At 45.2% G+C, this 13,912-nt stretch overlaps 2 protein-coding genes and 1 non-coding gene across 3 annotated transcripts; 1 reads left to right on the forward strand and 2 right to left on the reverse strand.

Moving 5' to 3' along the window:
• The first annotated feature begins 3,132 nt into the window (after window positions 1–3,132).
• LOC120677535 lies at window positions 3,133–5,417 on the forward strand. Its single transcript, XM_039958689.1, has 4 exons — window positions 3,133–3,569; window positions 4,164–4,308; window positions 4,730–4,823; window positions 4,919–5,417. Exons 1-4 carry the CDS (start codon window positions 3,211–3,213, stop codon window positions 5,230–5,232), a joined length of 912 nt encoding a protein of 303 aa, XP_039814623.1. The 5' UTR covers window positions 3,133–3,210; the 3' UTR covers window positions 5,233–5,417.
• A 241-nt stretch (window positions 5,418–5,658) lies between these two features.
• LOC120680355 lies at window positions 5,659–5,879 on the reverse strand. The gene has a single exon (XR_005677624.1). It is a non-coding gene; the product is annotated as a small nucleolar RNA U3 (small nucleolar RNA).
• A 401-nt stretch (window positions 5,880–6,280) lies between these two features.
• Window positions 6,281–9,960, reverse strand: LOC120677534 (mRNA cap guanine-N7 methyltransferase 1). The gene is made up of 13 exons (XM_039958686.1): window positions 9,716–9,960; window positions 9,440–9,585; window positions 9,250–9,318; window positions 9,098–9,169; window positions 8,687–8,785; window positions 8,191–8,247; window positions 7,677–7,815; window positions 7,507–7,571; window positions 7,371–7,421; window positions 7,048–7,110; window positions 6,809–6,932; window positions 6,664–6,725; window positions 6,281–6,582 (listed from the first exon to the last, which is right to left on the reverse strand). The coding sequence occupies exons 1-13, from the start codon at window positions 9,783–9,785 to the stop codon at window positions 6,490–6,492; spliced, it is 1,110 nt and encodes a 369-aa protein (XP_039814620.1). The 5' UTR covers window positions 9,786–9,960; the 3' UTR covers window positions 6,281–6,489.
• Between the last annotated feature and the right edge of the window lie 3,952 nt (window positions 9,961–13,912).

Below are 13,912 nucleotides of genomic sequence, written 5' to 3' on the forward strand. Positions count from 1 at the left end.
TGGGAGAGAAGGATGCATGCACCAATAAACCTCATAATGCAAAAAGGTCTCGCAAAAAAAAACAAAAAGAGGAGGGAGGGAGAGAGAGAGAGAGAGCGCGCTGGTAGGTCCGTCCAACGTTGACACGACGCAATCTAGGAGAGTGTCAAGCCGACGACTTGGTTGGCCATTATTGCCCCGTGGACTAGCAGCATTGGTCAGCACGCGGATCCAACCTTTTGATTTATATCACCGTCTTTTGGTTTTGCTGTGTTCATCATGCATGACAGCTGCCCGCCCGGCTGGAAGAAACGTTGACGTGCTTGATTAATTCCTTTTTGGACTCTAGTGCTGTCAATCCGTGGTACCTTTCTACACCTACTAGTACTAGTACTCAAGTCAACGCGTGATGAGAGGTCAACTTCTCGGAGTTTCTTGACGAAAATTCAGTCGTACTCGTCTTTAGAATTTGTTTTGTTCCTAGTCTATGGAGGCATGCGGACAGGCATCTCGATCTAGTGGTTTGTAGATTTTTGTTCTATAAGCATACCATACGAATGAGACGTATCTCTGGTTAATATTTCGTCCGATTTCAGTATGTAATCATGATCATGTGGTCATCATTGTACAAAGACCAAGGAAGCATATATTTGATATAAATTAAAGGAACAATAAATAAAGCAACCTAAAACTAGATGTTCAACACCAAAACATGGAAATGAACCCTTCTTTTATGTGTGTGTGCGGGGAGGGAGGGGGGGGGGGGGGGTTGAAAAAAGCTCTGCTTGTAGTTAACTTTGTTTGTACATATGGTGCTGTTTTTTTAGATTAGTATAGTATAGTGCTGTTAGAGCATCTCCAAGAACTCTTGTATCTAGGATAAATTGGCTAAAAAAGAAAAAAGAGACAAAAAAAAACTCCATCCAACAGAAACTCTATCTTCCTTATCTTCTATCTTGATTTTGTATACCGGGGGCACCGCTGGGCAAAGATGCACAGCGCCGAGCGCTCGGCATCTAGCCCTCCCGCACCATTCTCGCGCGGATTTGGCCGCTCCGGCGCGCACTGCCCTTGTTCCCACACGGATTTTGCCCGCCCCTGCACCTGCTGTCCTCTTCCTTTCGCACGCCATCCGAGCCCTGCTGTGCTCCCCACCCTCTGCCGCCGGCGCCTTCCCAACCCTTGCGGCGGCCCTTGCCCTTGACCAAATCGACGCTACCTTGTTCCCCAGTCTGGGAGCCGCCGTCATCCAACTTTAGGGGCAGCTAGCGGCCACGTCCACATGGTGCCGATCATCCACGTCCGGCCAGGCACCGTTGCCGATGGTCTTGGCCTCCATGTCCACATGGTGCAACTTCAGGGGGGCAGCTAGCGGCACTCACGTCCTGGCGATGCAGCTTCAAGGAGCAGCGGCACTCATGTCCAGGGGCGGCGCTGGAACCACGTCCAGGGGCAGCGGCACTACGTCGTCCAAGGGCGACGGCGCGAGTCAAGGGGTGGCGGTGGAATAGAACAGATCGACTGCGGTGGAATCGGAAGGGCTGACCAAATTGGATGATGTGGACCCAGTTTTGAATATAGTTATCCCACTTTACCTAGTCTCTTGGACTACTCATATAATTATGTGTTTTTCTATTTTTGCTAAGAGTCTACAAATTTTATATTTAGAAAACAAAATACAAGAGCTCTTGGAAATGCTCTTAATAAATCAAACAGAGTGACATGGTTTCAACAAATGAAAAATTGGGTGGAGTTGTCCCTCATGCTTTTACCTACCAAAAACAGTTGCCGCTTGGATGAGAGCGTTGACGGAAGATATGATGATGATTGGCGACCCTTTCCTTTCTCGGAGCCGGCGTTCGTGTATGGCCCATCGGCACAAAGTTGGGTTTGGGCTCGTCACGAGGCCCAACTACCCATGATCGAGTTCCTCCTTGCATTGTTTGGCGACACGGGCCCATATAAGCAGTCGACCATGGGGCAAAACTGAAGCAGATGGTGTCGTCAGAGGGGTCCGAACGGAAATCCGAAGAATAGCAGGCGCTACTTGTTCACTATTGGTCACACAGTCAGGCCTTTCTTGATTATAAACAGAGTCAGCGCCTTCTAAGCACCCGAGGTGGCGCTAATCTTCTACTGGTGCCTTGCTTGGTTCAACTAAACTAAGAGTGGGGCATTCCACCTTCTTTAGGTCTCCAGGCCCATTCTAGTGATCGCAAATGGGTGTCCATGAGACTGGTGACGATGGCCCTGTTTGGTTTGCAGCGCGTTATTAAATAGTGACAGTTTGATCATTAATTATGATATCAAACAAATCCAGTTTACAAAACCAACTTCAGAACCCCCGCGCTAGTAATCCTGAAGAATCTAATGAGACTTTTGACCGCGCGATCAGAGAATGGTTACTGTAACATCACTGTAGCAAATCATCGATTAATTATCGTCGTTAGATTCGTCGCGAAAAATTACACTTATCCCTAAAAAAAATTTTACAAATATATTTCATTTGATTTTTCATATGGAGACTAAAAGAGACGTGCTAAGATCCTAACGCGCGAACCATGCCGATGTTTGGATGGTCCAATTCCGCCTCTCAATGTCACCAGTCATCTTTTTAAAAAAAATGTCAGCGGTCACGAGACAAGTGGCTGCGTCTACCTTAGACCAGCCTGACAAGTGACAATTTTTAAAATAGCCATTGAAAAAAATCAAGGACAGCTAATATACACGTACCACAAGTAATTGTTGCCAGAACTTGAAGATTAGCACAAAAGGGAAGTAAAGTTAGGGTAATTGCTGTGCCGCAGAGGCTGGGTCTGTGGATACGATATACGAGCCAAATTGACAGAAGGAGAAGGACCCCACATGTCAGCCACCGTCCATCTATCTGCGTCCGGATAACTTAGCATCGAAGTCAACTGCGCTCTTATCACCTTCCACAAAAAATCCAAATCGCCCTCCTTACCTGCCTTCCATCCACACGGGAGCAGCATCTTTTCCCCAAAACATTCCCACAAAACACCCTGACGGAGTCTTATCGTCCCAAATCTACCCTCTCCAAGTACCTTTTCGCTGCAGCAGGAGCCCTTATCTCCGCTACCATACAATTCCAAGGATTCTTTTGCAATTTGTCCCACACATAGTATTGCCACAAAACACCCAACGGGGAGGGGGGAAGGAGCTAGGCGGAGGGGAGACGCGACCGAGGGGTGGGGAAGGAACGCCATCGCCATGGGGGGAGGAGTCATGCGCACCGCCGCGAAGGTCGGCATCGCGGGGGGCGCCGCCGCGGCGGCGGCGGCCAAGGGCGGCCGGTTCCGCCACGCCGCGCCGGCCTTCGCCACGGCCCCCGCGGGCGCCGAGGCCGCGCCGCTGGTCTCCGCCGGGGGCGCCGAGGCGCCCCCCGCGGCGGCGCAGTGGGCGGCGTCCTGGGAGGTGGACGACTGGGAGTTCGCGGACTGGAGGGACGACGCGGCGGCCGTCGCGGTGGCGGAGAGGGAGGCGGCCGCGAAGCCCAGGCTGGTCTTCGCGCCGCCGTCGAGGGAGGAGGCCGAGGAGGCCACCACGGAACTCAGGGACGCCATAGAGAGGTGAGAGGTCGCGTATTGGGTAGTGAATTTGTCGAATTGATCGGAAAGCTCAGGGTTTTTTTTTTGGGAATTAATTGGTTATCAGGATTTCGATCTGTTCTATTAGATGGAGGAATTCTTTGCTATCTGGTCGTCCTGACCTGCTTGGCCGAAATGGTTCCCTTTCATGGAATTTGGGAAGTGTCTGGTTCGTCTTTTAGGGTGGGGTGTTGGGATTCGGATTCGATTCCCCAGCTAGTGATATGAACCGTAGACATCACTGCAGCACAAGAGACTGATTTGCAACTGCAAGATGAATCCAGTTTTGGGTATTTAGGCGCCCACTCAAGCTGTATAGTTGATGCAAAAAAAATTACTAGCCATTTACTTACATGAGGCATACTCATTTTTTATCATCCTTGTCCATCTAACATACTCCTCAAGGCCTCAAATATGATGGTGTGTTGCTTTGAGGCGCCTGTACCATTCTCTGTCTTGATGTCTTCAATGCGACTATGGCTTTCAACTCTGTTGAATCTTTAGACTGTAGTCATACTTTTTGTGTAGCATTTAATTCGGATGTATTGACCCAGTCTGCATAAATTTTTTTTCCAGGGCTTATTTCAATGAGTCGCCAGTCGAGGTTGTTAAGGAACAGGATAAAGAGATCAATAAGCTGGCAACGGATGCAATAATTCCTTCTATGCCCGGACATGTAGTCCAGGCATTTACACTGCTGAAATCAAGCCCTGAGGCTCAGGTTTGTGATACTAGTATTGACCCATGTAAATAGACAGCACAAAATCAATTATTTGGCACTCTAATAGGTTTCACTTTCAGAGGAAGTCACTGCACACATTGCCCTTGATAAAATGCCACCGAGTTTACTGCTTAGACTGATTTGTTGTGTTACTGTATCTTCTATAGCTATGAACTTGGAAGAAACTCATTGATACATGTTTGTTTGCTGCTTGTGATTAGTCTGCATCAGACAGTTTATGTGTAGTCTTTGTTTTGCAGTTACAAAGTTTCAATAAGCAGGATAGCCTGTATGAATGGTTTATATTAGTTGATCTGTTATACAATGCTACGGTCATGAATCACTTAGATTGATCCGTTCTGATATCTTCTGTTCTGCTAATCTCACTAAAACTGATTTGCATTGACTCTTTGATCTCTAGAGTGTTGTCGCCTCCCTTGCATCAGATAGAAATGTCTGGGATGCTGTATTGAAGAATGAGAAGGTTATGGAATTTTACAAGACTCACCAGACAAGTATGTACCTCATAATTCCTTAGCCAGAGTTACTACATCGTAATCATCATCTCTACAACATGTATGACCATTCTTTGTCTTCTCCTGTGTCGCAGCTCTAGTTCAGACATTCCCTGAGGAAGTTGCCACCGGAGAATCACCTGAGAAGTTTGAAGATGCTGCCTCAGAAAATGCATCCGCCGCTTCACCTTTCGCAGACTTTGTGGACAACGCAAAGAAGACAGTGATGGATGTCATCGATAATATTACCCACTTCTTCCAGGACTTGTTCGGTCACCCGACGGGGGCCCAGGCTGGGGCAGGCTCATCAGCTGAGAAGGGGCCTTCTGTAGGAGAGATGGCTGTTGGCGGTTCCTTCATGGCTCTAACCATAGCAGTCATCCTAGTAGTTCTGTTCAAGAGGGCATGATGAGGGCCTCTCCTGGGACCTACCAGACTTCAAATCTGTCGAAAATTACTTCGTCAAGAACTACTAATGTAATATATAGCTTGTGTGTGCTTGGTATCATGAGTTGTGGAGACAGTACAATAAAAGACTATCTATGCTATAACAAGCTTGTGAAATGTTGATGATGTCTCTTAGTACTGGGTAAAGAAATTTCTGAAGTGTGTTTTGGCAAGCAGCTTAATAGGATAAAAATGAATTCTGTATGGTAGTGAAGGAATGTCATTTGGCAGCGGAACTTTCTGAAGTGTGTTTTGGCAAGCAGCTTAATAGGATAAAAATGAATTCTGTATGGTAGTGAAGGACTGTCATTTGGCAGCGGAACTTTCTGAAGTGTGTTTTGGCAAGCAGCTTAATAGGATAAAAATGACAAAAATAAAAAAAGGTAAAAGTCTGTCAGACAACCTCTGAGCCACCCTGACAAGGGACAGGCCCAGCAGGAACGATCTCCTCTACAGCTGGAGGATGGCACCGACCGGAGCATCCTAGCCGTTAATCACGCTCTGGCCCAGAGGTCCATCTCATCAACCAGACTTGAGAGCTTGCCTCCTTTTTGGTAAAGGATGAAGCGGTACGAGCCTATAGAACAGATCCTGTTCAAGTAAGGTCGTGCTTGTTAAGTCTACCATCAGCATTATATGTTGTACTTGCTCTGCACAAACTGCCGAGGCGGTACTAATATTCAGCTCAAGCGCTGAAGTCAGTAGCTGAACTACTGCTGGAGTAGTCGTCTCGCGAGGGCCCAATGAATTTGAGACACATAGAGCGTAAGCCCATCAGCCCATTCGGGAAGCCGCCTGACGCCGTTTAAGTTATCGGCTTATCGCCTTGGATCAACCGAGCTGACCATTCAAATAGTCACTTCATGCATGGATGATTCAGCCATCAGCGAAGTATCAGCAACCTTACAGAAGCCATGTTCATAACGCCAGCAAAGAAAGTTCAAGACGACAAAATGTGCGCATACAAGTCAATTTTGTAAGTGCACTTTAAAAAAAATCGGAGCTGATGATGAGTTATGAATCCTATTATTATTCATTAATTCATTGCTGCAAAACTGCATTATGAGTCCTTGGTTTATACATTTAAGTTTGTGGAGTTATACAACAGATACAAATTGGAGGAACAAACAGGTGAGCCACTAAAGTTACAACTTTCTTTTATGCTATGTGGAGCATAGAATCGGTAAGCTGTTAGTAAGCTCTATATTGGTACACTTGACTATATCCCGAGGAACTCGATATCGCCCTCATTGAGGAACATCTTGCCTCTGTTTGCATTGCTGGATCTCCGTTGGCTAGGCGGTTGCCCTCGCTGTGAAAAATAGAATATGTTACCAAATTGGGTGTGCAGTTCAGATGTTAACAGAATTGGGAATAATGAGTGCTGTGATACCTTCCGCAGGACAAAAGCAAGATAGAGATATGAGACTTCCCACTCATCCTGGGACAGTGTACCTGCAATTTACATTTTAGTGTTAAGGTAGGGCAAAACTGTTGGCGTTCAGGGGTAACCATTCTACAAGTTTCAGAGAAATTACTTTGGTCATGCCTTCCATCACCAAGGGCACCTAGCCTCCGCATCAGTTCAGTAAACTCTGGCTTTTGCAAGTACTCGTGTACAAATTCATGGAAGTTCTTCATCAGAACCAGCTCGAGATCATACTGCAAGACATTGAGAAACAATATGTCGGCCAATATGTAACAACCTCCAAGCCTGGACAATCGACATCATCCTGCATGTTGCAGAAGGCAGCATGGAAGAGAAACAATTCAATACCTCTTCTGCCAGTAATTTGAAGAGATGGAATGGAACAACCCATTCTGGACAATCGACAGCATCCTGCATGTTGCAGAAGAATTTTATTGGAGCACATCTTTTTATTCAGAATCTATCAATACAAAAGAAACTGCAAGGGGAGTCAATCTGGGAAAATACTAAAGATGCACCAGAAACTACTTGAGCATATACTCAAGCTACCCTATCCATATTTAAGTTCAAAAAACTAAGAGAAACTAGTGCCAAGATTAATGACCCTTTATAATCATATTCAACTAACAGGAATGAGGCATAAATTAAGGAAAAACTAGTCCCAGTGTTACCTCTAAGTGAAACTTGTACTTGATACCAAAAGGCCTGGATGCAGGGAATTTCTATACCATCATCAAAACAATCAAATGCATCAGTTTCTAAACCAAAAAAAAAGGAAAAATGTTAATAAAATGTAGCCGACGTTACCTTCTCAGCATACTCTTCACTAAAGCTAATCCAATAAACACTGTTCCCAAATTCCAACCCTTCAGCTGAGCATAGCAGAAGAGTTTATATACTTATCACACAGCTTACAGCAAGTACAGTGTGATAAAAGTTAACCAATATAAGATGTTGGTTTGTTTACAGCAACATACATTCTCGAAGCCTTTTGATAATGACGTTAGCATCAGGCATTGTCCCAATAAAAATGCCTCCAGGGCGAAGCAATGCAGACACATTTGCCAAGGCTTGTCTAGCGCGTGCTTCAGTTGACCATGAATAATGTAAAGCGAACTGAAATATAGAGAAAGGGTCATTAATAATGGAGCTTGTACGGTCAAAGAGAATTCCTTGTTCCGACATCAAGAAAGCTCTTTATAGAACTTAATTAGTCAACTTCTACTTAGAGTTTCAAATATTTGATGATGAATTACCAATTAAAAGAAATTTAGTCACCATAGACTCATTTTCTTTTATGAACATCATAGTCACATTTTGTTTGTTGTGCAAAGCAATGATATTAAATGTTGAACCATATTCTTCTTGAAAATTATCTAACCAACAACTGTCTATTATGAACGCATCCATGGCCATTCAGATTTAAGGTTCAACAAATACAGTGGACAATTGAAAGCTCAAGGACTAGAAGCACAAAGAAAGAACACTCACCTGACAGCTACATATGTCAAATGGGGCATCCTCATATAAATACTCATCAAGACGAGCCTAAGGAAGGAAGAAAGAAAAGAAATTGATAAGTCAGGTACTTCATTCTCATTTTCATCTTAATAAGCAATGTGTGGCGGGCCGATTTTCTTTCACTTGAGCCTCATAAAAAAACATAAGAAATTGAAGTGGACTCTCATGAACCTACAGTAGGTCTGCCCTCATAAGCATGAGGAGAAAATAAAAAAGGTAACGAAACTATGAGGTACACTATTCAGCTTAGTGATATACAATGATATAAGGCAATATGAAGAGTATGAATAAGTTCAGAAGTGTTGTATGCAATGGTCTATGTTTGCATATGATTTGCCATTACAACTATAAGCAACTGTTCAGAATAGCCTGCAGCTCTATGCTTGCAACATGTTCATTCTGTTAGTGGGTTTGTGACTGCAAAAGTGAACCATCCAACACGTAGCTTTTTTCCACTCTATTTTACCTCATAACAATCAGTGCAAATAAGTCGCGCAGGAAAACTGAACTTCTTCCTGCGCTGTTGATCTGTATCACCATTGTAGCGAGTCATGCAATCCTTTATCTGAAAGTGTAAGAGAATTATATATAAATGTTCAGAAGTGATGTAAATACATCAAAGTATGTTGCAAATAAAATGAGTCTATAACAGGAAGTGTCAAATCTATCGATCCCTTTTTGTGACCTACAGGAGGCAGAGAAATGTAAAAGCATAAGAGAGCACCAAAACGAAATAAACTTCGGAGGCCCATCATGCTCAATAGAATTTACCAGGTATCAAGGATATAAAATTTTAACTGAAAACACAAGGATGCAATTCATGGATTAGTTGTAGTGTATTGCACATATAGCATAAATGTCTGTGATTGAAACTAACCGAGCCTTCGGCAATATCAACCCCCACATAATAGCCAACCTTGGCTTTGTCCCACTTTATCAAATCACCTCCCTGCGTTACAGAACAGATCAGCGTGCGTTAACGCTACCACCGCTCTTTGTAGTACAGAGTAACCGCGATGCGCCACTTACCTTCCCGCAAGCAAGATCGAGCACGCAGTCGCCTGGGCGTGTGTATAGCTGGATCAGAACACTCTTTATCTGCTCCCACACACACAGAGATTCAACGGTCCTCGATTAGCACATGCCAGTATGTATCGAACATCACGGGCTCCTCATTTTATCGAGGAATCCAGGGCGGAAACTTGGAATCGAGACCCACCCAGTTGTTGAGCTTCTTGAGGTGGATGATGGGGCTGTTCTCGCGCTCCTCGAGCGTCTGGTTGGAGCGCGCGCTGTAGTGGTCCGCCACCCGCCGCGCGCTGCTCCGCTCCTCCGAGTAGCCCTGCTGCGCGCCATACCCGCTGCCTGCCACGCAAACCCCCGAATCCTAGTTAGCCACCCGACCCGACCGCGGCGGCCCCCGCCCCGCCCCGGGCCGGCGCCCCGGCGGGGCGGAGGGATGGAGGGAGGGGGACAAGGCCCGCGCGGGGAGTACCTGCGCCGTAGGGGCGCTTGGGCGCGGAGGCGAAGGAGGAGGACGGGTCGTCGCGGGGCCGCTTGTTCATGCCGCCGCCCCGACGGAAGCTTCTCCGGCGGCTCGAATTGGGTAGGGAGGGAGGGTTTCAGCTTCGATTCGATCCGGTGTGGCGTCTCCGAGTCTGCTTGTGCTCGAATTGGGTGGAGAGAGAGAGAGGAACCGAGGAGGGAGAGTCGTGGGGCCTGGCCCGGAATTGTGGCCCGGGGGTCTGGCTGGTTTGGGTTGGTCGGTGACGTCAAGTATGGGAGCACTCGAGCTTCACAAAAATAGGTTCATAGCAGCAACTTCACTTTTTTTTACAGTTCCAATCCACTGACTCCACAAAAATATGAAATTATTATACATATTTTATTTAATAAATGCTCCAACTCCAAAAATCGGCAGATATATTATGAATAATCTATTTTAATCTTTATGAAGTGATCCACATATCACTCTCTATTCTCCCCTCGTCTTCCTCTCTACACTAGCAGCGGCAGGGGGGATAGAGGCACGCGTTGCGTGGCGGCGGCCGGAGGCACGCACGGTGCAGCGAACGGAGGCGGCGCGGCGGCTCCCGGAGGTAGCGCGCGGCGTGGCGGCGACCGGAGGCAGGCGCGGCGCGGCGGCGACCGGAGGCAGGCGCGGCGCGGCGGCGACCGGAGGCAGGCGCGGCGCGGCGGCGACCGGAGGCAGGCGCGGCGCGGCGGCGACCGGAGGCAGGGGCGGCGGCGGGAGGCAAGCAGGGATGGAGACGGGAGGCAGGCATGGTGTCGGCAATGGAAGGAAGGCATGGTGGCACTACTATAAAAAAACATTAATAGAGGCCTTTTGAAAAGCCTTCTGAGGCGGACAAAGAAAATAACTACCTCGGTTAATGCCCAACATTAACAGAAACGGTCATTTCTTATTAACTGAGGCGGTTAAAGAAACCGCCTCTCAAAATATATTAACAGAGGTGGTCAACATTAAAGTGACCGCCTCTGTTAATACCCCTATTTTCAGAGGAAGTTACTTGTAAGAAACCCGCCTTAGTTAAAAAGCCAAGCCACTCAAACCCGACTCGCCCCGATAAATGGCTCCAAATAAAAATACAGCAGTTAGGGTTTTTCTCACTCCCCTCACTCCCTCTCTCCCAACCGCGCGGCAGCCTCTCTCTCCCGTCCCTTCCCCTTTCCTCCCGTCACTCTCTCTCTCATTCCCATGTCCATCTCTGGGCGCGCCGCCCCTGGTCGCGCGTGGGAGGGGATCCGCTCGGCGCCACTGGCACCGCCGTGCCCTGGTCGTGCGGGGGTGTGGGGGGGCTCCGCTTGACGCCCCTGCTCGCGCCGCCGGGCCCTGCTCGCGCGTGGGGGGGGGGAGGGGGCTCCATTCGGCGAGGTGGGCTGCAGATCGGGTCGCCGTGCAGGGAGGTCGCATCTGGTGGCCCCGACGAGCGGCGGCCGAGCTCCTCCAACGGCGCAGGGAGCCCGGATCCGGCGGGCTCGCGGCAAAGGCGGGGCAGCGGCGGTGCAGACACAGCATCGCCGACGCGATGGGCTCGTTGGGCTCGTGATGGGCTCAGGGGGCTTTTGCATTTTTTTTGTTTTTTCTATTCTATTAATAAAGGTGGGCAAGAAATCGCCTCTGTTAATGCTTTATTTACGCTGACGATTTGTTAGAGACGGTTAGGTGTACCCGCCTCTGTAAATCATTTTCAACCACCTCTGAAAAAGATTTCTGTAGTAGTGTGGTGGTGAGGAAGAAGGTTGGGTGGGGCCTAGAAAAATAGAAACGAAGGGATATGTTGTGTAGTCAGTGGCAATGGTGGATAAATGACTCCCAACTCCACGAGTAGGTGTGAAACTGATGTTTTTGGAGCACCCCTTGAGGATCTCTAAGAAAAACATACTCTAGGTTTTTTCCGGAGTTGGAGTTGCTGGAGCTGGATGCGTTTGGCACGACATGTTGGTGGAGTTATTGGAGTTTCTGAAGTGGAGCTCTGCCAAACATGCTCTAAAATCCGGGGTGTTGTGCAGAAGACCAGGAGTGTGTAGCTATCGTAGTGCGGGTTAATTTTAGAATGTGATCCCTATTGACATTTAAAAGCTTATTTTAATATTTTATTAACCATGCCATGAGGGATAAAAGGGATAAGAAATTGTTGTGCATCGGGCGTATTTAAAAATTTCACGTCTAGCACAACAATCATGTGCAAAAGGGTGTTGCAAAGGTTTATAGATTGTACTTGGTACGAGATACGTTAAGAGCGTAATTTTAGAATCTGCGCAAGGATGTCCTTCGTTCATGTCAAGATTGAAGTAATTCATCACCGGCTAGCAGTTGTGTTTTCATCTCATTTGTTCGATATGCTAGCATAAAGCTTTTAGCGTAAATTTTTGTGCAAAACCATCATATCCCTATGTTACTAGGTTTGTGCTTAATGATTTGCACACGCTCAAGCAAGAAATACCTTATTACCAAGAGATGCACTCAAAGAGTTAAAGAACATGCAAACAAAAGGTCCATACAATACATATGCATAGGGAACTATTGCACCATAATTGAAAAATGAGACATGTACATACGTTAATTAAAGAATAAAGCTAATTTATCATTTAGTTTATAATTAGTACAATAATAAAAATTGAAATATGACGCTAAAGACATAATATGGTCTATAAAGAGCTAATACTTCAAAAACATTGCAAAAACAAATCCAATACATCATTTTTTATTTTATTTATTTGTTGTGGAGTCGCGTAATAATATGGTAGGTTGAAGGAAATGACAAGTTCGATAATTAACTACGAATTCGTAGTCACCTATTTTCTCTAATTAACTATGTGCGCATAGGTGCCTTTTCCCTTTATACATTCCATCCCACTAGTCTAGTCAATATTATATATTCTTACTATAATTACATTCACTTTTCGCAAACATTCTCATCACTCAGTAGTTAGTAGATGAAGTAGATAATATCACAATGATTTATTGATTACCAATCTTATTGAATCAAACCTAGAAACCTTAAAAGATGAATGGTAAGTTGAGGGTTCATATGTGTATTTTAATCATATAGCCAACACAATTACACAACAAATATTCCATGAAGTACAATCCAATTTGGTGGAATATACTAGTTTGGATTTTTTTTAGAGGTACGCTCTTTGATTATTTAGCAACCGTATGATATCACAATAACATATTTCTTTTCTACTAGCAATGAAGCAAGTTACTAGGCGACCTTTGACCATGCCAATGATGCTTCAATATGTGTATTCCAAAACTATCATATCTGTTCCATAGAAGGAGATATACTTACCATGAGGAGCATTTGAAAATGATCTAAGTACTCCAAACTTCCACACCACACAAAAGGTAAAGTTAGAATATAACACGAAAAAATTAAGGTCCTCATTAGAAATACAACTATATTTTGATATAGTTGCTTGAAATTTTGTTGTAAACGAGGCTACCTCTCACATTATTTAACAACTAGTAACCTTATCTCACCTTGAGTATAGAAATCCCTACTCGTAACATATTAACTTCTCCTATTTTTCTAATAAAGAGATAATTCCACAATAATTTTTCGTTCAAATTTTATATTGTGTTGTACATCAAACTACTAAATCTACCAACAAATTGACAATAGTTTAAGGCCAAGTTGGGATCCACCCTAAGATCGTTGAATCCAACTTTCACAATCTTATCCTAACACCCTAACTTTTAACCCAACTTCTATAATCTACCAATCAGATTGTAACAATCCCACAAGATGCCTCCCATAACATTAACCAACTTGAAGACTACAAAAGAGCAAAGTACCAATTGACTTTATTTGGAAATTAGCTTCAAATTCCATAACATTAACCAAATCCTAGAAACTCCGAATCTATTCATGACAAATTAGCCAACTCATTAACATATCATACCGTATTAACTCATGTGCCTTCCCAAAAATGTCAGTATTCACGCAAAGTAAAATCGCCGCCAATTAGTCACTCCAAACTTTGACCTGCAATACTTTCGCGACTTTTCTAAAGTGCCAAATAAATTCACAGCAAATTAGCCACCTCATTGATCATCTTATGAATAGTAATGCCACAATCAATATCCACCAAATCTTATTTTGCTTCTAAAAAATTGCCAAATCCACAGATAAAACAAATTAGATTACTCCCTCCATCCTAT

The sequence above is a fragment of the Panicum virgatum genome, chromosome 6N (genome assembly GCF_016808335.1).
Source record: "Panicum virgatum strain AP13 chromosome 6N, P.virgatum_v5, whole genome shotgun sequence".
In the NCBI taxonomy this organism is placed as follows: Eukaryota; Viridiplantae; Streptophyta; class Magnoliopsida; order Poales; family Poaceae; genus Panicum; species Panicum virgatum.